Source organism: Pelobates fuscus, chromosome 5, assembly GCF_036172605.1.
Source record: "Pelobates fuscus isolate aPelFus1 chromosome 5, aPelFus1.pri, whole genome shotgun sequence".
Classification (NCBI taxonomy): domain Eukaryota; kingdom Metazoa; phylum Chordata; class Amphibia; order Anura; family Pelobatidae; genus Pelobates; species Pelobates fuscus.
In genome coordinates, this window is record NC_086321.1 from 123,692,401 (window position 1) to 123,719,096 (window position 26,696).

Sequence of the window (26,696 nt, forward strand, 5' to 3'; positions counted from 1 at the left end):
GGTTTGGAGATAGCTTTTCTCTGGGCCCTCTCTCTCCCCTCCCCCCCCTTTGGAGCGGAGAGAGCGGGCCCAGAAGGTGAACTCAGAAGGTGAACTCAGTGGCCTACTCAAGAGGCTTTTACAAGTGGATTGGAGGGTTGAGGCCTACTCCTCAAGATGAGCATTATATTGGGGCCTGCTTCTCCACAGGCCTTCCCACAGCCACCCTCCCATGTGGATCTGCTTTTGACTGTCAGTGGCAAAGCAAAATGCTTAAGTAATTAATATTACACCGATATGCTGAGTCAAAGCCTGCCAGATCCTCTCTGCTGGTTTACGATGCAGGTCAGAGTTCCTCCTGTGCATCCTCTACACGGCATTGCAGAGGAGGAGATGCAAGCAGACGAAGCAGCTGGCGCATCGCCGAAAGGCCCAGCTGCAAGCCTTGTCTCCAGTCGTCTATGCTGTGAACCAACTGGGTCCATACCCCAATGCACAGCTTGCCCCGTCGTAGGGTTCAAGCTTTGCATCACTGGGTGCATGAGATAGAAGTAATAGTTTATTCTCACGTGGCTCTTGCACTTGAGACACCGTACTCGACAGATTAGATAATATAAATTAAGCAATATTCATTTGTACAGAATGTATTTTGCTATGTATTGCCTGCGACATATTGTTCTGCTGTATACCTGCCCCTATTAAAATGTCTTTGGAATTATCTTTTATGCTTCAATAAAAAAAACTAAAACAGAATTAATTTATTGATAATTAAAGTATATTATTTCGACATGCAAAAGTGCAGCATGTTGGAATATTTACAAACAATGCCTGGGAGGGAGAGAAAAATTGAGTAAGGAAAGGATCCTGAAGGGTGTTTCTACAATAAGCATATTCAGTGTTTTTCATCTATGTTTTTTTCATGTTTCTGGGTGCAATGTTACTCCCTTTTTAAATGCATTATGGAAATGATGCATTAACCCTAAGCATTCGTAAAATAAGAATATAATATACCCCCCCTCTGAATTTTCTTCGTATGCTGAAAAACTCGAAAGGAATCAAGAACCATGAAAGGGCTGAACTTTCAGTAGTTAAAATGGCTGTGGATTTAAGGGATGTGTAGTTCACAAGATGTGGGTAGTCTCATTAATGGGGCTGATAGGGGAAGATGAAAACACGTTCTGTAAAACCGAGTTTTTCTTGAAAGAAGCTGCCAACTGACAAGTCAGGGGAGCCCTCACACGACAGGAGTTGTGTGCATGCACAACAAGATTGATAGATTCTCCATTCAGTTTGGAGCATCTCTAATTCCCTATTAATTACAGCTGCAGTGATTTACAAACATTGTCATATGCATACCCCCATTTTTGTCATCCTTTCCCCTTATAATACAAGATCATGTTCTGCATGTGCACCTCATCATGCAAGATGGGTTGAGTGATTAAAATAATTAAGTCTAACCCCTGAATAAAATCATGCATGATAAGATGGAAGCAAGGAAGAATGAGGGGCAGGCTGCATCTGACCTATATATACATGCAGCAATCTGTGTAAAGCACATATAATGAATAGGATGATGGAAGATTGGCTCTGTGACATCTGCAGAAAGCCCTGTGGTTATGGTGATTGGCATGTTACTTTAGCTTTTATGTATGTGGTGACTTGCTTCATACTTTGTCAGTTTCTGTTTAATTTACAATATTAACATATTACTGTACAATATTCTTAGTGATTGCAATTCAGGCCTCATCTAGAGCACAGGAAAGATTACATCTTTATTGCAAAAGCATGTTCTTGATATTGCAGATGCAGACTTGGGCCGCTGCCTAGCATCAGATGGGCTTTACTTGTACACAACTAACTCTGTGGGAAGAGGACTGAGCAAACTCGGATCTGGTCTGCACGGCACATTACGGTTTGTATCTGGCTATAGGTGGAAACAATGATAATTTGTGTATGCAGTGCCCTCCACTAATATTGGCTTCCTTGGTAAATATGAGCAAAGGCTATGAAAAATTGTCTTTATCATTTAACCTTTTGATCCTTTGTGCAAAAAATGGAGAAAGATACTCTACTCTCATTGATATCAAACAGTTGGAAACACAAAACAGGTTTATTAAAAAAAATAAAACCATAATCTTTGTTAAATATATGCATGCCATAGGTTCTTTGTGCTACCTCACTTTGCCAAGATAACAGCTCTGAGTCTTCTCCTATAATGCTTGATGAGGTTGGAGAACGGATAACGGATCAGAGACCGTTTCTCCATAAAGAAACTCTCCAGATAACTCAAATTTCGAGGTCAACGCTGGTGGACTCTCCTCTTCAGTTCACCACAGTAAACCATTGATGTATGTTTTGGATCGTTGTCCTGCTGGACGATCCAACCATAGCCCATTTTAAGATTTCTGGCAGAGACAGTAAGGCGTTCATTTAATATCTGTTGATATTTAATAAAGTCCATGATGCCATGTATCCAAACAAAATTTCCAGGTCCTCTGGCAGAAAACAGTAAAGAGCCACCACCATATTTAACAGTGGGCATGAGGTACTTTTCCATATGGCTACCTCTCTGTGTGTTTATTGCCAAAAAGCTCTATTTTGGTTTCATCGGACCATAGAGACAATCCCATTTGAAGTTCCCACAGTGTCCGTAGCTTGAGTTTGTGTTTGAATGAGAGTAGAGTGTTGTTTGTTTCTTGATACCCTTCCAAACAACTAGTGGTGATATAGCTGATGTTGGATTGTAGTTTTGGAGATTTTCTGACTAGCTTCTGAAATTCGCCAGCTGTGCTCTTCATAGTGGTTGAGACAATATAACTTGTTAATTAATGCCATGATGGTGGGAATTGATATTTTCAGTGCTTTTGCTGTTTTCTTATGGTCACTTCCCATTTTGTGAAGCTCAACAACCCTTTGCCACAGATTACATCTATATTCCTTGCTCTTAGTCATCATAGATGACTACGATAAATGCCTAAATACCTGTTACCTCATATTATACAGCTGTGAAACAAGAGGTTATGGATGTAACAATGTTCTGTTCCTAGTCTCCTAGGTGTACTAAAAAAGGTGGAATATTCTTCAAATATATTTTTCTCATATGAATTCATAGGGGTGCTAATAATTGTGCTGCATGCATATTTAACAAAGATTGCATTTTTTTTTTTTATAAACTTTTTTTTTGTGTGTGCAAATGTTTGATATCCATGAGAGCGAGAGTATTTTTGTGTATTTTGTGAACAAAAAAATAAAAGGTTAACAAATATAGACAATTGTTCACAGCCTTTTTTTGCTCATTTACCAAGGGTGCCAATGTACATTTTCTGTGTGTATATATATATATATATATATAATGACAAGCATTCGGGAGAACCTCCCTTTCTCAAGTCTCCCGAAAGCTTGTCATTAAAATTTTTTGTAGTCCAATAAAAAAGTTATTACAAATTTTATCTGTTTTTTACATCTGCATCACTGGACTTATACGGCACACCTCAGCCAACACTGCATCATCTAACATATTCCATAACCAATTAAATTCAGAGCACAAATATATATATATCTTATACACAGACTATACTAAAACATTTTTATTTTCTAATCTTTTTTTGCAATCTTTTTAGGCATTAGCTACTTATTTTTTTATTTTTATCCTAGATATTAGATGATCACCCTTTTACGTTTGCACTTATGCTTGTATCTGATATTCAGGTTGGTGAACCTTGGAGCAGATTATAGAGCAATATTAAGCAGACTGTTGCGTTCAGATTTGGGAAAGATACATTTTTCTGTATACGTTTTTGTTCCTTATCTACCATTTTAATGATTATTATGTCTCCAGTAGTAAAAAAAAAAAAAATTGCACACACTGGTTTTCATTTGTTGAATACAAAGCTGTTATTCATCAGCTCACATTGCATACTTGCCTTTATTTTTATTGGAAATTGGGAAATCATACATTTTGGAAATCAGTAAGCATTGGTGTCATTTCTCGGACAGGTGATTTCTGTGTTACTAATAAACTTCTTATGGTTGAAACGTTGCTCAATCCTATCCAATAAATCTTCCTTGGACCTTATTATACCTATGCCCAGTCAGTTTTGATTTTTTGCGGAGTAGATATTTAGTCAATAGGGGTTATGAAGGACAACTTTAAATAAACACTGATGGACTTGAGATGACTACTTTCAATACATTATTTCATTATAAGCTTTCAGAGAGGTACATATCAGATATTTCCACATATTTTTGTGGGGACTAGTCAGGTTGATTCATCTGCTGGGCCTGGGCTAATACAATGCAAGACTGTATGGGCCATTTTAAAACATTATCTTGTAACAGCGTAAAATTTGGAACAGCCCATTTTTTTGTTCTTTTTGTATTGTGTTTCATCATCTGTATTCCATGTGAACAGAAGGTGCATTCTGAAAGAGGGGCTGTTGTCAGAATGGATGTTCCCTTTTAATTAGTTTCCCTGGGGACAATACAGTTTCCTGCTAGGTTTGGGTTGTAACCTTATCTTGAACTGTGAAATGCATTGCATTGTAATTAGTGACTCCATAAATTAGTGTTATATGTTCATAACCCTTTTTATTTAAACATATCTTGAAATCATTAGAACAAGGCTTGGTGAAACTCAATGGATTGAGCAAGCCACAGTTTCTAAAAATGTTACTTTGTTTGTATGGTTTATTTTTTACGTAAAGTTGTATAGGTACACATGGCAAAATCCTAGTCTTTTTGGCTCCTACATTCAACAGCCATGTGTCACCACTTGCACTTAAGAAGAAAAGGAGGAGAGGTTTTGTGCTTACATACAACATGCACTCTTTTCAGCCCCGTCCCTTCTGCTTTTACATTATCCATTGTCTGAAAGTCCACAGAGTGTCCACAGAGAAGCTCCTCCTGGTTTAAAGCTATACTCTTAAGTAGAACTCTTTTCACATTTACACAATACCTGTATGCAATAAAACATGCTCTAAATGAATGCACAGCAATTAAAGTACCTATATCCCAGGAAAGCACAGGCAGTTTCTGTCACTTCTTGTAAGTGTCCAACTTGAAATCCAATTTATTGTGGAGGAGATCTGGCTGTCAAGTTGAACAATCATTTGTTAACACACACCATTATCATTTTTGAAAGCGCTACAACATAGGTTGGTGCTGTATACATGCCACTATAAGTGGTATAATGGTTTATCATAATTTCCAACATGCACCAGCCGTATGGGACAGTGCACATGTCAATTCCTTGCTTTGTGGAGGCCATCTTGAAATCTTGATGGTGATTGAACCCATCTTCTAATAAACCTGATTTTTAATGTAGATTTGCTGGCAATTTTACCAGCACAATGTACAGACGTAGTGTTATTCTGCCGGTACATGTGTTTTAGACCTCTGGTCTACGTTAAAACACATTAATCCCTAAAATAATGTGGGTAGCACATAAATCTGAGTGTAAAATTCCTCCAGGCAGTGGTATGAATATCAAAATTACAACATTGAAACAACCTACAACTATCTGAAACCGTTTCAGTGCCATTGACACCCCTTTTCAAGATGAAATAATGCAAACAAACAATGCACTTCACTGTGAGCATTGTATTGCAATAAACAGATTGTATATTCTGTTGTTCCTTGGATACCCATGAATTGGCAAGCTTGCTCCCAGGCAAATGTATAAATGGCACATACAATATTTTATCCAGTAACATCTCATTCTTTGTATTTGTTTAGTACAAATTAATTGATATCAGAATCTTGGAGAACACTGTGTAGGGAGTTTCACTTCCAGTCCATCCCATGTTTTGTTCCTATATTAGTATTAAAATCAAGTGGTACTCCATGGGAGCTGTTTTGCAACCCCCATTATCTAAGTTTAGCCTATTTGGAAGACTGTTTCAAAAAAAATATGTAGTTTACACAAACCTGTGATTACATTGAAATAACCCAGGAGCCCGAGTTTGATTTAGCATTGCTAGATCTTCAGTGGTAGTGCAATTATCTATGTATAGTGGCAGTGGTCCTTTGCAGTCTCCATTCACCAACCACTATTGACCACATATGGAACTTTAAAGCTGGTCTTTTCCTACTTTTCAGTGAAATCTATTTCATCCATATGAGTCTCTGCTTTCCAGAAGTCAGACCCCATTCTTTCTGTACTCCAAGAGAGACTAAATTCCAGTCACTACAACTGATGTAACCGTCTGTAGGCATATTACAGTACAAGTACATCTGTAATGTGTGTGTATTTTTGCTAGCCATTACAAACCAATAATTCTCATCTATTGATACTTCCAGAGGCTTTGTCTACTGTCGAAACGAGGAGTTAGAATCTGGCTGGATTGCATATGGATGTGGAAAACTGCTTCACAGACCAGCATCCTTCGATAACAAGCCTCATTTTATCTTCCAGATAATTGACCAACACACACTTCAGGTAATCAATACAAAACTTTCTTTCATGTAGTCCCGTATAGGTCAGTGGTAAAATAACTGTAAAAACAAGTTGATCCCACCTGAGAAACATCTTGAATAGGGACAATGATAGTCTGTGTTTGTGTTTCATTGAGACATGTCTTTTTCTGCTTATAAATCTATTTGTATATTTTTTGCAAAATAAGTGACAAAATAAGTGTCCAGTATTTTGCAAAGATATTATTCTATTAACCTAACATCTTTTTGAAAAGAATTGCTTCTAGGAGCTGCTTCATTTATTATGTCTGAAGCATAAACTCAAATCCAGGTTGAGTTGAGACAGGAGTTAAAGCAGCAATGAGCCAGATAAACGCACAGATCTAAGCAATAAAAAACCCACAATAGCCTAGATTGTAAATATTTGTGTGAAGGATGGGAGAGTGAAGAAGAGAGAGAGTTTGGAGGGGGATGGAGAGAGAAATAAACTGGAAGCCATATGTCTGCATGACCTGCCCCTACTAATGTGTTTTTATGTTTCTGTGGTTCATTGAATGCCTAAAACCCGGATACTTAGTTTAATCCCCGTGTGTTGGGTCCACTAGCCTTGACACCTTGACTAAATTAACCCAGTTGACTAAGAGCTGGTTAGGTAATTTCTATTTCAAATACCTCTGGCATTATATACTGATGGGAGATAATTACCTGTTCAAATAAGCATTTTGTTTCCTCTAGATACAGGCATTGCAGATGTTCTGGACTACACCTCCCATGATGCTTTGCCAGCATTATGAGTGTAAGAGCATTATGGGGGATGTAGTCCACAACATCTGGAGTGCCAAAGGATGCCTACCCCTGCGTCTAGAAACATGTTCTTAATTTTTGATATTTCTAAGTAAATTTTTAGAATTAATTAATTAAAATAATGTTATCAAATAAACTAAAATCTAAATCCTTCCAGTGCAAAGTTTGAAATGAACAGAAGACTTTGAAAGTAATTACATTTTGCTGTTTTTATAATATGGATTTATCCACCATAAATGTGTACAAATATTGAGGTATAATTTGTGTAAGCAATGCACATCAGTCCATGTGATGTTTTAGAAAATAATAAAAAAAAAAAAAAAAAAAATCCGTTTCACTATCCCTATCTAATGCCGTGTAGATTGTATGCACCACAGAATGCAGTACGAAAATCCTCATGCATTGCATTCTTTCATAGTATGCTGTACATGAACACTCACAGTTTAAATGGGAACTCAAAGCAACCTAACTGCTAGAGCTTGCTATAGTCTGTCAAACAATGATAATGAATGAGATTTATTCAAGATAGGGGGATTATAAATAAATAGACTTCTTCCTTTCTTTAGTAGCACCCCTTTAGAAGACAGACAGGTGTGGCATTGGTACTGAAATAGTGGTTAAAACTCAAAAGGCATTTTGATAGGCTTGCAGCCTTAATTCCTGATACGGTCCATACAAACCTTCATCGTTCCGAGGTCAATATATTAAGAACTAGATGTAGGGCAGTAACTTATTTACTTTGTGCATCCTTAAAATATATCCTGGTTAAATACTTGCTGCTTGTTATTATTTGACAATGCTGAGTTACCATTAGGAGGAAACAAGTAGCTATCATCTGTTTGGAAAATGAAGCAAGAATGAGTATTTGAAAGCTCAACCAAATGAAAACACTGTCTATCAGAATCACATCGTTTTATTGAACTACCATCCAGTGCAGAGCAAATTAGTACTATCCTTTATCATATTTTCAAGGAAATCAGTCATAGCTGCTAGCAATTATCTACAAGAATATAGTCAGGGTTTTTTTTTTTGCATTGGAAATAATTGGACCAGAAAGATTGAAACATTTTTCTTTGCCCTTGTATAATAAATGAAACACTGATTTATTTATTTTAAAGCATTTTTACTTCTAACCATCATTTTTGTGTACAAGGAGATTGAGGAATCAAGTAAATGTATGTACAGGCTATGACATGGGTAATGCTAAACTATTTATTTTAGCGGTGAAGCCTTGCTTAAAGCAACCAATCTCTTGTTCTTTCTACCAGATCTATAGCATATTAATTGTTTTAATGCTGATAAAATGTTGTGCTACTACATTCGAAGTGTGAATGTAGAATGTGAATAAGGCAAGCTGAGTAATTGGGTTTATTTTTAAACAGCAGTTCTGGGGCAAACCACTAAATAAAATGGAGAGATCACCATGGAAACCAGTAGAATATTCCTGCAACTGTTCCACTTTTCAAACTCTGTCCCAGAATTGCACTTTATAAATAACTCACTGTGAAATTTCCAAATGTCAAGTACTGACTGATCTATACATTTAGATATCTGGAACTACTTCTAGACTTTCATTAGTCGCCTGTTCATTGTACAAAGCCAATGAGTGTTACCAATGCTCAGTGTTAAGCCAAATTGTTTACAGTTGACTACCCCTATTTTTATACTACAGTTTAAGACAGGTTAACTGTACTGGACATAGGTACCTAACTGGATTGTTCTCCTCCAAGAATTTCAGAGGTTTAAATTCTTTCATGTCATCTCCAAGTCAGGTTAGTGTTTAAACCTTAAACTTTGCAGTGCTAGAAGTGTATGTCTACCCCTAATGAACACAAATTGATGTCATTTTGAAATTACTCTAGTCACATTTAAATTGGGTGAGTTTGATCCAATATAAAAGTCATTGATTTGCGGTGAAACCTCTTAAAGGAACACTATAGGGTCAGGAACACAAACATGTATACCTCATCCTATAGTGTTAAAACCACCAATTAGGTGACTTGCCCCTTCTTTTCAGCGCTACGCAGGTCTGCCGGTGCTGGCCTTGCCCCCAATCCGCCTCCTTGGTGACATATTCAGAATTACCGATTTTTAGCCAATCATGGGAAAGCATTGGATTGGCTGAACTATTCATACTATACATTACGCTGTAGTTGTTCTGGTGACTATAGTGTCCCTTTTCACACCATCTGCAGAACTAACCTGGTTATTATGATTTTATAAAGCGCTGACAAATTCTGTAGCACTGTTAACTAGGAAATCCTTTATTAATGTGCAGTTGAATATATATATATATATATATATATATATATATATATATATATTTTTTTTTTTTTTTTGTGTGGAATTTTTCGTGTTCCTTTCTAGCTCTGTAACTAACTTTGATATGATTTTTCCTTTTGAATTCCAGATCTCTCAGATTGTCACAATGCCAGCCAATCATTTTCCTGTTGGGAGCAATATGACTACTGTACACATGTCTTCTGATGGCACTTATTTTTACTGGATTTGGTCTCCTGCAAGCCTGAATGAGAAGACGCCAAAAGGCCACTCCGTATTCATGGACATTTTTGACCTGAATGTAGGTATTTTTACCACTATTTACATATATTGACATTTTTAAAGTGAATTATATTTAAAACAGAAACCTAAATTATCTTTATAATAACATTGAAAATAATGTCCCGTGATTGCTCCATTCATTTTGGGCTCACTTTGAGGGAAAATATGACAGACAGACCACAGATGTGTTGCAAAATACTACCTATTTGACTCCGTGTCAATTTGTCCTCTTAAATCTGTGTAGTTAATCTCAGTGCTGTATGTACCCGAGCACTACAGAAATCCATTAGAATCAGTATTTTAGAATGAGGTGATGGGTTAGATGAGGCAAGGCTTCGATATTGTATAAAAGGACAATACGGGTCAAGCACCTACCTGTCTACTAATATCAATAAGTATACAACAAAACAGGCTATAGAGCTACAAGAACAAAGTTTGGGTCACATAGTGCAATATTAAATACAAATACATTTTATTTTATTAATATGGTGATGTATGAGATTATACTTGGTGGTACTACTACTTATTTTGCAGAATATTTGATGTTTTACTCGTGTCCTGATTAATGGAAAATATTCTCAAGCTACAGTTTAGATCAAGCATGTCAAACTCAAAGGCTAACACGGGCCAAATGAACAAGGTTTAAGTTTATGTGGGCTGCAAAAAAAAAAAACACTTCAGTTTTCATAGAAAAGTACAGTATAAAAATAGTTTATATGCAATGTTTCAGTCCAGCTACCTTGACATATTAAGAAAAGTTTGGTAATGGGACTGAAATGGTGAATGTATGCTTTTGCACAGCTGTAAAAAAAACCCCAACTAATTACATTATCAAACTTGATGATCTCAGCCAATCCAATTCTTTCCTATAGGAAAACATTGGGAGGCTATGTGTGGCAAAAAGCTGCGCAGTCAGATAGCATCTTCATGGGGAATGTTCAGCGCCTCCATGCAGACCCAATCTAATACACTGCCACCTCCCTTCATTCTAATACATTGTTCTCAAATTAATACACTGCTCTTCTTTCCTCCCCCAAATTAATACACTGCTCCCCCTCCCCAATTTAACACACTACACAGGAAAATCCCTCTAGCCCCTTTTCTCCTTCCTTAAGATGAGCCACTCATCCTCCAGTCCCAGCCCTGCTTTACTCAAGCAGGCCAGACGCTCCTCTGGCACTGTGAAGAGAAGGGGAGGGGAGTGGCTGGCCTGCTCTGCAGACAGACAGAGATTCTGCCCTCTTGCGGCTGTGGGAGGGAAGACTAGGAAAAAAAACAGGAAAAATCTTGCAGCTTGTCGCACCCAAAGCGGCCCCAGGGCAGGCGGCCACAAATATATTCATTGTGGGGGGCGGGGCTTACCGGCGGAGCGAGACGGACGCCATTTCTAGCAGCTCTGGGCGACTCAAACTGAATCCGTCAAACATCACCAAAACTACATGCCATCCACGCAAATAAATACTTGCATTGCCCGGGGGAGATCATTCTGCATCGCCCGATGCCATTTAAGTACAATCCGAGGCAGGCAAAGCCCAAAACGAAAATCCGGGCCTACTACACGCCAAACTACCGCGGCCTGGAGTACTTGTGGGGCGGAGAGAGCCTGGGAGACCCAAGCAACGATCATCCACAGGACCCTGACCAATCCCATGAGGAGATGGGGCGCAGATCACAAAGACCACACCAAGGTACTGCCACAGCACAGCCTGATATAGGGGCACTGCTACAGAAACAAACCCCAGCCAAAATGGCGCCCGACCAGGGCTCAGACCCCCCACAGGCAGACACCTCACCTGCACAAACCACTCAGGGGGACACTCAGAGAACCCCACAGCCCATACAGATCACAACCACTAAACCCATACCCCCACAGGGAACAGCAGACCCAGCCACCAAGCAGGACCTGCAGCAGATGCAAACTATGCTGCAGGATATACAACGCCTGCTGGCAGCAGACCTACCTGCGCTCAAAATTAGCATGCAACAGATCACAGAAAAAGTGACAACCACTGAAAACCAAGTCAAAACAATACAGGGAGAAATCTCTACGCTACAAGACTCGTTCCACCAACTACAACACGACCAGCAACACTTAGCAATACAAGTGGCGGCGCAGGAGGATAAAAACCGGCGCAACCACATCAAAATTAGAGGCATCCCGGCATCAGTGAGCAAAGAGGATCTACCGCATTACGTGAGGCGACTCACACAATCATTACTCCCTACTGCAGTAACAAAGAAACTCGCCTTTGCAGGGATTTACCGCCTACCCACGCCTCCCAGAGCCGCAGCAACGCTAGCCGGAGACGTCATCGTCCGTTGCATCCTACCCCAAGACAAGGGGCACATCATGAGCGCAATCAGGGGTAAGACCCCGCTTGACTTCGAGGAAGCCCAATTAACTTTTTATCAGGACTTATCCAAGGCCACCCTCCAGTGGAGAAAGTCGCTGACAGAACTAACCAGCCACCTACGCACAGCGGGGATACCATATAGATGGGGAAGCCCTCGCTCCTTGCTCATCACCCACCAGGGGACCACCCATAAACTCACCTCAGGGACTGAGGCCCCTACACTGCTTGCAAAATTGGGCCTACAAAACTTGCCCAACCCGGGCACTCCCCACGTCTGGAATCCAGATGTCTCGGAAACGTTTGTGCCAAGAGGGCAGAGAATGGACACGCAAGCCACCTGACGGACAGGGGGAGAGAGGTCTCTTACCCATGCCCGCTCAACGGCAATACCCATATGCCTTGCCTAACACAACCTGTATTCTCCCCACCTTCCCCGCAATACAATGCTGAAGCTTACGTTACTACCCGTTTACCGCAAGTTAGAGGAGATAGCCGGTGACGCTGGCGCGATGCCTCATTACCAGACCACAAGCCATAGCCTAAGCCAAAACCTACCCCCCCCCCCCAACAGCCCCTAGGTTAGGGCCACCACCTCTCACGAGTGGTCTCCAGTGGAACTAGACGACCAGGCCACTTCAGAAAGTAGAAATGAGCACCTGTACCACTCACCAGACTACCTGACCGACAAAACAACACCCAGTGCACCCACACGGGCCCTAGCACCACTACGCACCTCCACGCAACTACTTTCTAACACTTATTGGGTCACGCCTCCGACACTGACCCATGACCTAGGTACCGCACCCGCAGACGAATTGCACGACTAAACCCCTATACGACCCCAACCTCGACCTAGGATCTTACGCATGTTATACTAAACAAAAAACAAAAATTGTGCTAAAACTTATCAAATGCATTATTTACCCAATGTTAAAGCCTGTTACCCTCTCAAACGATGCATATGTTGCACCATGTATAAGTCTTGTGCACGCAAAAATAAAGAATTTAAAAAAAAAAAATATATTCATTGTGGGCTACAAGTTTGACATGCTTGGTTTAGATCCAATATTATACATAGAATTAATGTTTTCTAAAATTGCAACCTTAGTGCTCCATACCGCTCAATTAAAATGTATTTTACAGTGTTGAGGGATTACATTGGGAGCTGTCTTTAGAAACATACCTAGAAACAAACTGTGTTTCCCCCAGCTTATTTGGTTATGCCTTCTTACCGGCTGTGCCATCGAATTTTAGAGTTGGTGCCATTCATTCTGATTGACTCCACCCCTTTTACAGAAAACCGTAATTGAAAATGATTTTCTTTCCACTTAATACTGAAGCCATCAGGTAACTACATTTTGAATCTTCCCCACCTGTGACTGCAACTATTTGGGTATCACAATTGGTTGGACTTAGAACAGTGCTTTTACCATTGGTTTTTAAAGGGTTAATATTTTGAAGTGTTTCAGGTACACCGCTCAGTTATAGAGTTCTGTGATTGTGGTTTGGTTGCGCAATAGTTTGTGAGCATTTGGCTATTGATATATTGGAAATAAATTATATTAATATCTTTTTGCAGGTAGAAAACGGTGTGTGCATGGCCAACCCTCTCCATGAACGGATCATATTAATGAGGAAAGAGGGGGAATCGGCAAAAAGTATTAATGAAATGCTGCTGAGCAGATTATCCAGATACAGAGCTTCACCGTCTGCAACGCTGGCTGCTCTTACTGGATCTACAATCTCAAACACACTGAAAGAAGACCAGACCGGTTAGTGAGACAGCTGGCATACCTGGAGTACTACCACTGCTTTGTAAATAAATATATAGAAAACAAGTCCTATCATTTTCAGGCAAAACTGGAGCAACTCTGGTGCAGCTACCATATAGACCAAATAAATACGTCCTGACATTGATTTAGTATATCCTTAATAAAATCTAGACCTTGGTGCAATAGGCAGTCTCTTGATTACATGATATGAGAATGATAGAGAGGATCAGTTTGCCTCTCTGCAATACCATATTCACAAGTTTATTCATAAAACCCCAAATGACATGTACCAAACGGGGTAGAAAAAAGGGTTGGGTCGCACTCAGCCACAATACTTCAACACAGGGTGCTACTGAGCAAGGGTCAGCAAAACTCAAGAAATACGTATTAATAAAAAAATCTCAGGCACTCACTGGGATTGCTTCCAGGCAGATTTATTGCAAGGTTTCGACCTATACAGGTCTTTATCAAGCATGATAAAGACCTATATAGGTCGAAACTTTGCAATAAATTTGCCTGGAAGCAATCCCAGTGAGTGCCTGAGATTTCTTTATTAATATGTACCAAACGGGGAACATCTGTCCAGTGCTGTACATTGCCATTTGGATTGCAAAATCTGGACATTGTTCACAGCACTTGCAGCCCATTGGTGGGAGGTACACTAAAGTATAAAATTGATGGCCTCCACCTGCCACCTATGGGTGGGAGCACAGGATATTCCCCTCCCCCATTGTTTATTTCCAATTGAAGGGGGTGGACAGCAATGACTTCTCAGTTGCTACTATTTAATGTTCAGTAGATATGCAGCAAGTGGGGGTATAAGGGAGGTTTCGAATCTTATGTATTTATTTTATTTGTTTACATTTGAATATTGGGAGCGGCTAGCATGCCTTTGCCAGCCGCCGAATGATTAACCCTCGCACTGCTGACTTTTTTAACCAATTGCCCATTGGCTGCTAGTCTGGCCAGCGGACAAATAGTACTTTAAAGGAACACTATAGTCACCTAAATTACTTGCTAAATAAAGCAGTTTTAGTGTATTTAGTGAGAGTTAAATCACTTTGTTTCTGTTTATGCAGCCCTAGCCACACCTCCCCTGGCTATGATTGACAGAGCCTGCATGAAAAAATCTCAATCTGTAAATTGAACTTTAATCACATACAGGAGGCTCTTGCAGGGTCTAGCAAGCTATTAACATAGCAGGGGATAAGAAAATCTTAATTAAACAGAACTTGCAATAAAGAAAGCCTAAATAAGGCTCTCTTTACAGGAAGTGTTTATGGAAGGCTGTGCAAGTCACATGCAGGAAGGTGTGACTAGGGTTCATAAACAAAGGGATTTAACTCCTAAATGGCTTTGAGCAGTGAGGATTGAGCAGGCTGCAGGGGCATGTTCTATACACCAAAACTGCTTCATTAAGCTGAAGTTGTTCAGGTGACTATAGTGTCCCTTTAAGATATAATAATTTTTGAACGTGTGTCCTGCTGAATACATGCTGTCCTGAATATTTTCTAAATCGGTGCTTTAAATATAAATATTCAAAAACCTATACTTTTTTAGAGGTTTTGGTGCAAAAAGCACTTATTTTAATCCAGATAGCGAATGCATCCATCCAGTTGGTGCAGATTCAGTCGGGATCACCCATTTTCAACTTAAATAAATCTTAGAATTGCCATTGTAGTTGCAATTTTGCCCTTTTCATTGGATTTTGTCCATTTGGAAAACAAAATCTGTGTTTAGTGAAATACTCTAATAGAGATTGTCAAAAAAAATAAAAAGATAATTTAAAAAAAAAAAGGGGGGAGAAAGAAAACTTTAAAGCAAAGAAAGATCAATATCCAACAATATTACTGTGGGTCGAATAATAAGCAAACTAGATGCCCCAGAGAGTTTACCTCAGTTATTTGGGGGATTTAACCCCTTAAGGACCAAACTTCTGGAATAAAAGGGAATCATGACATGTCTTAAGGGGTTAAAGAAATATCTATGTGTGAGACAGACATTTACAGAAAGACAAAGGAAAAAAACGGTTTTAAAATACTACCCAAGCCCTCTCTGTAGTAGCCACCTCTCCATTATTACCTTGCACCTAGGAAATAATTCAAGGTAAATATTTTTAAATTCTTAATAAAGAAGGTTTTAATAGATGTTTTTTTAAATGGTGCATGTAGATCATCTTATAATAAACCTTATGAAATATCTCAGCATGACTCTATACGCACAGGATTTATTCTGCAACATTTCTAGATGCCTCCCACGGACAAACTTTTATTTAAATTCCTTTCATACACTCCCTTTTGTTTTGTTGCTGCTTAGTTGTACTGAGCTGAAGCATTGATTTTTTTTTTCTTTTTTCTCTCCATATATTTAGGCTTTAACATTCACCAAAGATGAGATATCGCTGATTTCCCCCGCGCATGGTTATTGAATTTCAACTCTTAATTTAAAGAGACACGTCATATCCCTAAAGCATTTTAGCTTGCTGAAAAGCTTTGTGTATAGATTGTACCCTTTGTTTGTCATTTTGCAAAAAGTGCAGATTTCAACAGAAAGTTACACGTTTCTAAATTAACCTGGTTACCCCCCCATGGCTTTTAAGCAGACAACAGGTGCGGCTACTTCCAGTTTTTGTTAGCACAGTATAACTAAACTTGAGAGGTAGCAATTTCTTTCATTCTGGGTGTATCAATTAAACTGTGACTTTTATTTTTTTTGCATCTGGGCAGTAGAATGTCCCTGTAATTGTTTTGTGTTCTCAGGTCATAATGTTTTTGTTTTTTATTCAGAAAGGAATACGTTTTTTTGTTGTTTTATTAATCCCAGTGTAATAAATTTGAGTTGAAGGATATCTGAGGAGATTGAGAGTATGAAAACCATAACTCAATACACCGTATACATCACACAATAGATAAAATACGCAAATTGTATATAAATAATTCATACTGCACAGTAGATTTATGATTGTCCTTGATTTTCTAGCTGCGAATACAAGCTGTGGCCTGCCTTTGAAAGTTTTAAGAAAAACTCCAATGTATACCTGTGGAACATACTTGGTACTTCTTGTACCTCCTCCTGGAGGATCGGGGAGCTCAGCAACAAGATCTCTCTTTGGTGGAACGAGTGGTTTATCATCTCTGAAAAGTAAGTTGTGGAATTTGAGCTGCTAAGTATGCTGGAAGTGTGTGTGTGTGTGTGTATGCATTAGAAAACAAGGGGCTGGCTGCACTCGCCTAAACATGCTTAAATGGGGTGCTGTTGGGGGCCAATAAGTACAGTAAAAATAGAAATCCAGCGCACTCACTTATCAACTAAACAGCTACTTTGATGCTGACAGATTTGACTAGTTTTATTAAAAACACCTAATCTAGGCAAAAAATAATGGGGGTTTAGTTACACTATATGATCATACATTGCATAAGCCTGCCACAAACGTCAATGTACCCCATCTTTGGCAGGTCCTACTCTCACTGCCAACTGTATACTAAATGAGCTACTCACTTGGGGAAATCCTTCCATCTCGAGTTCTCTGCAGTACAAGGCTAAATAGGGTCCTGAGATGAGACACCTGTGACAGGGGGCGGTGCAAAACCAAGGAGCTGGCTAGACTCCTAAATATATATGGGAAAACAAGGAGCTGGCTGCACTCACCTAAACATGCTTAAATGGGGTGCTGCTGGGGGCCAATAAGTACAGTAAAAATAGAAATCCAGCGCACTCACTTATCAGCTAAACAGCTACTTTGATTCTGACAGATTTGACTACACTATATGATCATACATTGCATAAGCCTGCCACAAACGTCAATGTACCCCATCTTTGGCAGGTCCTACTCTCACTGCCAACTGTCTACTAAATGAGCTACTCACTTGGAGAAATCCTTCCATCTCGAGTTCTCTGCAGTACAAGGCTTAAATAGGGTCCTGAGATGAGACACCTGTGACAGGGGGCGGTGCAAAACCAAGGAGCTGGCTAGACTCATAAATAAATAATACGGAAAATTTTATCATACTTACCGTAATTTTCTTTTCCTGGCTATTATTCATGGCAGCATCACTTATGGGTATCTCCGCCCCAATCAGGAACAGGACAGGACAAAATTAATTAATCTAGACCAGACTGGGTATAAAAGGTCCCTCCTCCTTCCATCCCACAGTCTAGTCCCAAAGCTAATTCCAATAATAAGGGAGGGTTGCTGATGCTGCCATGAATAATAGCCAGGAAAAGAAAATTACGGTAAGTATGATAAAATTTTCCGTATTCCTGGCTAATCATGGCAGCATCACTTATGGGTAATACCCAAGCTTCACCATAGGGTGGGAAATTAACAGAAACTCCAAACCAGATAATGCTGAAAACAATTTAATTTAGATAGATTCCACAGAGGACAGAACACCTCTACCAAAGGCCGTAGAGGAAGAAGCCAAATCCAGTTTGTAGTGTTTGATGAAAGTGAGAGGAGAAGACCACGTAGCTGCCTTACAGATGTCGTCAGATGGAACTTCTGCCCAATTAGCCCATGATGTTGCCAAAGCCCTTGTAGAGTGAGATCTGATCCTGCTAGGAGGAACAAGGTCTTTCAACTGATAAGCCTTGATTATGGTATTGGAAATCCAACGTCTCAAGGTGGAAGTAGAGGCTGCCTCCCCTCTCCTGGGGCCAATCGGAAGAACAAACAGCTGTTGAGACTTCCGAAATTGAGTAGAAACTTCTACGTACTTAAGTAGGCACTGCCTGACATCCAATTCATGAAGTTTCACTTCCTCTGGAGTAGAAGGAGATGGATAAAAGGAAGGAATAACAATTTCCTGTAATATGTGGAAATTCGAGACGACTTTAGGCAGAAACTCTTGTCTGGGTCTCAAGATCACCCTGTCGTGGAACACTTGAAAGTGATTTTCATCGCAGGAAAATGCATGAATTTCAGACATGCGCTTTGCCGTTGTAACAGCCACCAGAAATAATGTCTTATATGTCAATAAGACCAGACCCAGCTCATCTAATGGAGAAAAGGGGTTTTCAGACAACGCCTCCAGTACCATAGGTAAATTCCACGGAGGAGAGTAGTTCCTATTTGGAGGCCTTATACGGATTGTAGCTTTAAAGAATCTAACAATCAGAGGATCTGATGCCCAGGACTTGTTGCAGAGAGCAGATAAAGCTGAAGCTTGGACTTTGAGAGTACTAAGACTCAGTCCCTTATCCAGACCTGTATGAAGAAAGTGTAGGATATTGATGTTAGATGGTTGAAGAAAATCCACATTATTAACTTGCGACCAGGAACGAAAAACTTCCCAAATCCTATGGTAGCATGAAGAGGTTGATACCTTTCTGGATTTAAGGAGTGTAGACACCACAGCTTCTGAGATCCCTTGAGCTAGTAGTCTCTCCTTTTCAAGAGCCATGCCCCCAATTTCAGCTGGCTGGGGTTGGGATGAACAGCCGGTCCCTGAGTCAAGATGTTTGGGCTGAGAGGAAGAGGCCAAGGAGGTTCCAAGCTCATCTTGTTTAGCAAGGGAAACCAAGGTCTGCGAGGCCAGATTGGGATTATGGCAATGACTTTGAGGCCTTCCTTCCATACTTTCCTCAGTAGTCGGTAAATCATAGGTAGGGGAGGTAACGCGTACCCCAGATCGAATTCCCATGGAAGAGACAGGGCATCCTGTCCTACAGCTCGATGATCTGCATGAAGGGAGTAAAACCTCTTCACCTGAGTATTCTGGTATGAAGCCATCAAGTCGATCTGGGGTACACCCCACCTCAGGGTGATCAAGTGAAAAATATTCGGGTGCAGTCTCCATTCTCCTTGGAGAATCCTCGTTCTGCTGAGGTAATCTGCCAAAAGATTCTCCGGTCCCGGAAGATAAACCGCTTTTAGGCCTTGTAAATGCAGTTGCGCAAACCTCATTATCTGGGATAACTCCATCAGTAGAGTATAGCTTCGAGTGCCTCCCTGATGATTTATGTAGGATGCCACAGCTCTGTTGTCTGTATGTATCCTCACCCAGGCATCCCTCAATAGAGGACGGAACCCTATTAATGCCTTGAGAACAGCTCTCATTTCTCTTAAATTTGAGTGAAGTTTTGACTCTTTCCATGACCAAGCTTCTTGAATCCATGAGTCGTTCAAGTGTGCTCCCCATCCCAGGAGGCTGGCATCTGTAGTTATGGTTATCCAAACCGGCTCTTCCAGGGGAAACCCATGAAGAAGGTGTTCTTCTCTTGTCCACCAATGCAGCTCTTTCGAAATCCTCGGGAGTGAATGAATCTTCTGATCCCAATTCCCGGAGTTTGTCTTGAACTGTAGGAGGAAATGCCTTTGAATGGGTCGCATCCTCCACTGGGCCCATTTTACTAGGCCTATCGTGGACATAAGGGACCCTAACAGGCTCATGAATTCTCTTGCGGTGACGAAGGATTTCTGACGCAGGCTTCTGATCTTCTTTATTATACGATTTTTCCTGTCTGTAGACAGAGATACCAGGCCATTCACCGAGTCTATGTTTGCTCCCAGGAAAATCATCTTCTGAGAAGGCACCAAAGAACTCTTTTTGGGGTTTATCAGCCAACCATGATCTTGAAGGCATTTGATGGTCATTGCCGTGTGGACATTTACTATCTGATTGGATGGACCTACGATCAGGAAATCGTCCAGATAGTGAAAAGCTCGATGTTCTTCGTCCTTATAAAGGCCACCAGAGAAACTAGAATTTTCGTGAACGTTCTGGGCGCCAGACTTAAGCCAAAAGGAAGTCCCTTGAACTGGAAATGATTCCCCGAAATCCAAAACCTCAGAAACCGGCGATGACTGATGTGAATTGGTATCTGATAGTAGGCGTCCTTGAGATCGATAGAAGTCATCCAGGTCCCCGTCTTTATGTTGGGCAGGATCGTGGTAATGGACTCCATTTGAACGTTCTTGGAACTAAATATGTGTTCAGAACTTTCAGGTCCAGAATTAGACGCCATTTCCCTTGAGGTTTTGGGGCCAAGAATATCGTAGAGTAGTGGCCTCTGTAACGTTCTCCGTAAGGTACTTTCTCTATGACCTGATTCCGCAGTAGTTGTAAAATAATGTCGTTCAGAGCAACTTCTTTTCTTCCTTTTGCCACTCTTGAACGGATAAAGGAGGTTTGAGAAGGGCATTCTTTGAATTCTATCTTGTATCCTTCCTTGAGGATAGAAAGAACCCAAGAATCTTGAATACTTCTGGCCCAAACCGGATAAAAGAAGCGAAGTCTGCCTCCTATAACATCTGGCTGGGCCAGCAAACGTTCAGAAGCTTTTATTAGCTGGTCTAGATCCTCTTCCTCTGACCGGTTTAGATGAAGTGGACTGGTAGTTTCTCCAATTAGAATTCCTGGAGTATTCTCTTCCGGGCCTGTATGCTCTGACATCTCGAAAGGATCGGTCTCTGAATTTTTTATCCTTCCCATAGGAACCACTACTTCTTCTCTTCCCTTGGGGGAGAAAAGCCTTTCTTCCATCTGCTGCTTTATGGATAGCATCTTCCAGAACTTTGCCAAATAGAAGGTCACCTTGAAAAGGGAGCGCACATAGAGAGGCCTTAGAGGCGTAATCTGCCCCCCAAGAGTGAAGCCATAATGCTCTCCTGGAGGCTACGGACAGCGCCATACTTTTAGCCACCATCTTAGTGAGATCCAGGGAAGCTTCAGAACAGAATTCTGTGGCCAGTTTTAAATCTTTAAGGCCCTCCAACAGGTGTTCTCTACGGACTCCCCCATTAATATCTTCTTCTAGATTATTCACCCATATTTTAAGAGCTCTGGACAAGGTGGTAAGGGCAATGGTTGGGTGTAATGCTGATCCCAAGGCCAGGTATGCCTTAATCAGGTCAGCGTCCAATCGCTTTTCCATTGGCTCACTTAAATATGCCATTGAATCTATGGGAAGAGTCGTTCTTTTTGCCATGTGAATGACCGCTGCATCAATTTTCGGAACCGAAATCCATGATTTGCAGTCCTCAGGAGCATACGGGTATAATCTAGGAATTTTGTTCTTTAAAGTTACCTTCCTCTCAGGTCTATTCCATTCTTCACCGATGACCTCCTTGATGGCCGAATGTACTGGAAAAGAGGGTCTGTTAGGCTTCAGATCTTCAAAGTATCTGTCGGACTCCTTCTTCTCCCTGCTCTCTTCAGGAATTCTTAACGTATCTCTGATAAGATAAACCAGTTTATCTACTGACCTGGAGTCCAGTGATTTTGAGTCACACTCATCCTCCTCTTCCTCAGAATAGTCTTCCATCATATCAGATTCTTCTTCTGATTCCACCTAGCTTTCCACTCTGGGACGCTTAGAGATAGCCATCTTACTAGAGGCTTTAAACCCTTCAGCAATCGCTTCAGAAATCCATTTCTTTAAGTCAGTCTGTGGGGAAATGTCTTTTGCTGCTTCCGTCAGGCAAGATCTGCACAAATTATTCCCTGGAGGAGCCACTAGGTTGCAGTTTGCACATCGGTTAGATTTCTCTCGATATTTTCTGGGAGAATTTTCTTGAGATTTTTCTGGGCTGAAATAGAGGCCAATATGAAATATATTATAGGCCTGTAATGGCACTCTTTCCCCCCTTTAATATAAAAGAAATATATGCGGCTCACCTATGTCTTCTAGAGCGAGATCTTGAGGCAGAGGGAGAAGCCATCTAGAAAATAATACGCTTATTGCCGAACAAATTTTAAAGAAAATTTTGGAACAAAGTAAAGATAATTAAAATAGGATTTTTTTTTTTTTACCTTAAAAACCAGATTCTGGAGGAAAAAGGCAGCTTTCCTTGTCACCATATGATCAGGGAAGAAGCAAGGATCAATTCTGAGTGATTTTCGAATTTTTGATTTTTTGGCGCGATAAACCTTTAAGCGCGCAACTATCCCGCGCATGCGCAGTATCGACGGCGTCCGGCGGCCGTTCTGCGCATGCGCCGGAAATCCGAACACAGAAGAGACAGGATCGGAGGAAAACACAGCCCCTGTCAGCCAGTCTTTCCCCAGAATCAAAGAATGAAGCAGGTAAGAGGGACAGACAAGCAAACTAAACGAGGTATTTGCCATAAGGGGAAATTTTTAAGGCAACAGCCGACCCCACATCACAATATATAAGATTAATTTCTCCCATATAGTACAGATACTAATCTGTACTAAACTCAGTCCAGGCTGTTTACTGAGTTCTTCAGATGAAGAGAGGCTGAACTTCATCTGGAGGCCCATGGTACACATGGGAAGGTGGCCCAAAATAAAATATCCTGTGTGTCCTGAAAGGACAGGAAAAAAGACTGTGGGATGGAAGGAGGAGGGACCTTTTATACCCAGTCTGGTCTAGATTAATTAGCCAGGAAATATATATGGGAAAACAAGGGGACTGGCTGCACTCACCTTAACACACAATGTGTGTGTATGTATGATATATATATATATATATATATATATATATATATATATATTTTATTATTATTGGGAATACTTTTAAGGAGAGTGACACGTTTCTTTTTTTTATAAATATATAAACCGTTTTAATGGTAACTGTATGCAAATATATGCATTTTACAGCAGAGTAATATCTTCTTTTGTTCAGAATAAACAACTGTAATTCTTATTTTCAAGATATTCAATGTCTGACAGTCTACATGTCAATTTTATTCTCCTGCTCCCCAGTTTCTTCATTCATTTTCTCTGCTTTGCCTTCCATATTCACTGACCACTTTTTATTCACTTATCCCCCCCCCCCCCCTCCTCATCATGCTGCCTGTAGCTATCTCTTACTGTTCTATATCCATTTTCTCCTTTCACTAGCTTGTCAACATAAGTACATTATTTATAATTAAGGATATAGGGCAGATCATCTTTAACAAGACACAAACTAGTCTTCAGCCTGTGACTAGGTCACCATGGATAAAGCAGGTACAAGACTAGAAGCTGCATAATATGCATACTCACTGTATTTTCTTATGTAACTCCTTTTGACGCGGCATTTGCATCCTTTTACAGTTCTTGCTTCCAGTCTGGTCTTTAATATTTCTGATGGGCAGTTCACAAACAGAGTTGATCTTATAGATGCTGCAGGAAGCTCTCTCGGCCGTGGTGCACTAGTGACAGGACTTGGTAAGAAATTCTGTACAATCCAACAGGGGATCCTCCTCCCTCCACTTTTCCTATGTGCTCTTGGATCAATAATGTTGAATTGTATGCTAGATTTAAATGCATTTTCCATGTTTGTTGGTTTTTTTTCAGGTTTATACAATGCAGTGCAGAGATAAAGATTTTCAAAATTTACTTTGCACTATCCAAACTTATTTTTTTCACTGTTTATACTCCCCTTCTAAATCCATTTAATGAGCATGCTATATAGGTATTGAATGAACTTCTGACAAATGATTAATCCTATAGCTTTAATTTTTATAGGTTAAAAAACATTAACACTCTTGTGTCAAAATTGCTCAAATTCTCCCCAGAACAGAGGGAATAAACCTACAAATTCCATAGCTCACGTGCTTTGAATCTGTATGTGACATGTGGACATTTAAAGTACCTGTTGAATGATCTGCTTAGTGCAATTATCCATAGTGATAATAATGTAACTCTGCAGAATGTTTTCATATCTTTTTTTTTTTTTTTTGCCCTTGCAGTAGCAAATGATATTCAGCTCAAATCTGCTTTGAGTTACATTATTAATATATATATATATATATATATATATATATATATATATATATATATATATATTTGTTAATCCCAATTCAATTCACTGGGTAGTTTTAAGTTTTATGTATATATTCCCCATGACTGTTCCTCAATTGTGGAAGCTAATTTAATGTTTATGCCAAGCACTTGTGTAAGGTCTACTAAATGTGACATATACTTAAAATACTGCCATCTTCTGTGTTCTTCCTACAGGTGCTTGTTATGACACTATGAATAATATGATCTGGACATGCTCCAATGATTATATAGATCAGTGGTGTAATCCAGGCAACCAAGCTTTCCATGTGGTATGTCAGAGACTTGGTGTCACTCACATAATTGCTGATCCCAAAGGTATGATGCCATCTTTATACAAGGCTTCTCAGAAGTATCAAGAAGTATTTCAATGAATTTGTGTTGCTTAATAAATGCAAAATCTCTAACTGTGACAAAATCTCTAACTCCAAATGTGGCTGTTAGTTACTCACCTCACTCTTTTCTTAAATCCATTACACTGATAGTGCAGCCCTGTCTTAACTTTGTAGATCCATTTGTCTCTTGTACAATCTACCAAAGGTTCACATTGTTTTGAAGATATACAGCAGCTTTTAAACCCGTTTGATTTGCTGACTGTCCATGACCATATTTATCAGATAATTTGAATGTATTGAGATTTAGCGGTAAATAGCATTTTTGGCCAAACCTTTTTTCATTACTGTGCACTGTAGTGCTGTCTCTGCGGCCAGCATGCAGAAGCAGATTAAGGTTGCCCAGGGACCTAGGTAGGGTGACATATATGTGTGCACCATATAAAGACCCCCTTCTAGATCCTTGGGCTCTGTTTCTGTGAGCGGTGTGTGTTTTGACAATGTTGTGTGTGGAGGAGGCTGAGAGTTGTGGGGAATGCTGAGTGTAACTTGAATTGTGTGCCTATGTATGTCACTGAGCGTGTGTGTGCGATTCTGACCAAGTGTGTCTGTGTCTCTGGCATTTTGTACCCCCCACCCCCAATCCTGCTTATCTCCTGGGAAGGAGGGGGGCAGTAATGCATTCCCTGGTGGTCCATCGGGCTCCTGGTGGAATCATAGATCTGTGGTGGAGCAGATTATATTAGTTACTCCTTTCAGTCCAACACTGGGACTCCTGGCACCTGTGCTCTGCCTCCCTCACAGAGCGCTGGAACTGCGAGAGACTGCAATTAGATCACAGACCACCAGTGAATCATTTTTATTTAAAGGGCCATGCAGGGAGATATTTTTATATAAGATCAAATCTTTTTTGTAATTGTGGGTATTTTTAAATGCCACCAAATTTTTTTTTATTATTTTGTAGCAAAGTTCAAACAGTGTATAATTCCTCTAGTTATATTTATCCTAAATGCTGCATGGCCTTTTTGTTTTCTGCAGGTGAAGCTGTGACAACAAGTGAAGTTATTAATCAACTCCTTCACCATGTTGGTGCCATGTGCATTCACCAGCTGAATCTCCTGTCCACCAGCAATAGCTTGCCAATCACAAGCTTTTTAGGCAAACAACATCCAATTGAATCTCATCATCTGAGCAGCATATGTGACATTATGGAGAAGGCAATGGTCATTGGGGATAAATGCATTATCCGCTGTATTCTAGTGGTATTTCAGGTACTGTAAGATTACAAAACTTTCAAAATAATTTATGGATAGACCAATGTGTTAAAATGTGACCCTGCACCCCAGTTATAGTCCAGGTGATGGCTTCTGTAGGACACTGGAATTAAGCAGAAAATCTTTCTGGTCATCAGTAATGCTACAGACCTATTTGTTTTACAGGTGGTATTCAAATTCTTTCTGAATCCTCAAACAGAAAGAAATCGAGAGACCATTCGGAGAGCTGGGGTGTTACTATGGCAGCTTCTAATGGCACCTAAGGACCAAATATGTCCTGAAATTCAAAAAGAAGTCTGTCTCGCTATTAGGCAAGTTACATTTAGAGTGCAGTGTCTATGTAGGTGCCAAATTCACCATCATATCTTTTTTTTTTTTTTTTTATCTATATGTTTATTATTGTTTATTTTACTTGTTATCTGTTATTGGCCAGCTTCTTGAAAATATGTATTTACTTATTATTTGGAATTTAATAAAA

At 40.0% G+C, this 26,696-nt stretch overlaps 1 protein-coding gene across 1 annotated transcript in view; it reads left to right on the top strand.

Moving 5' to 3' along the window:
- The window catches only part of HECTD4 (HECT domain E3 ubiquitin protein ligase 4), a 168,744-nt gene that overhangs the window by 38,241 nt on the left and 103,807 nt on the right, over nucleotides 1–26,696 (top strand). The window contains exons 5-13 of the mRNA XM_063454220.1: nucleotides 1,783–1,891; nucleotides 6,277–6,415; nucleotides 9,605–9,775; nucleotides 13,690–13,882; nucleotides 16,862–17,023; nucleotides 23,884–23,997; nucleotides 24,790–24,930; nucleotides 25,983–26,215; nucleotides 26,384–26,529. Coding sequence (XP_063310290.1) covers nucleotides 1,783–1,891; nucleotides 6,277–6,415; nucleotides 9,605–9,775; nucleotides 13,690–13,882; nucleotides 16,862–17,023; nucleotides 23,884–23,997; nucleotides 24,790–24,930; nucleotides 25,983–26,215; nucleotides 26,384–26,529 — 1,408 coding nt within the window. The remainder of the gene's footprint in view (nucleotides 1–1,782; nucleotides 1,892–6,276; nucleotides 6,416–9,604; nucleotides 9,776–13,689; nucleotides 13,883–16,861; nucleotides 17,024–23,883; nucleotides 23,998–24,789; nucleotides 24,931–25,982; nucleotides 26,216–26,383; nucleotides 26,530–26,696) is intronic.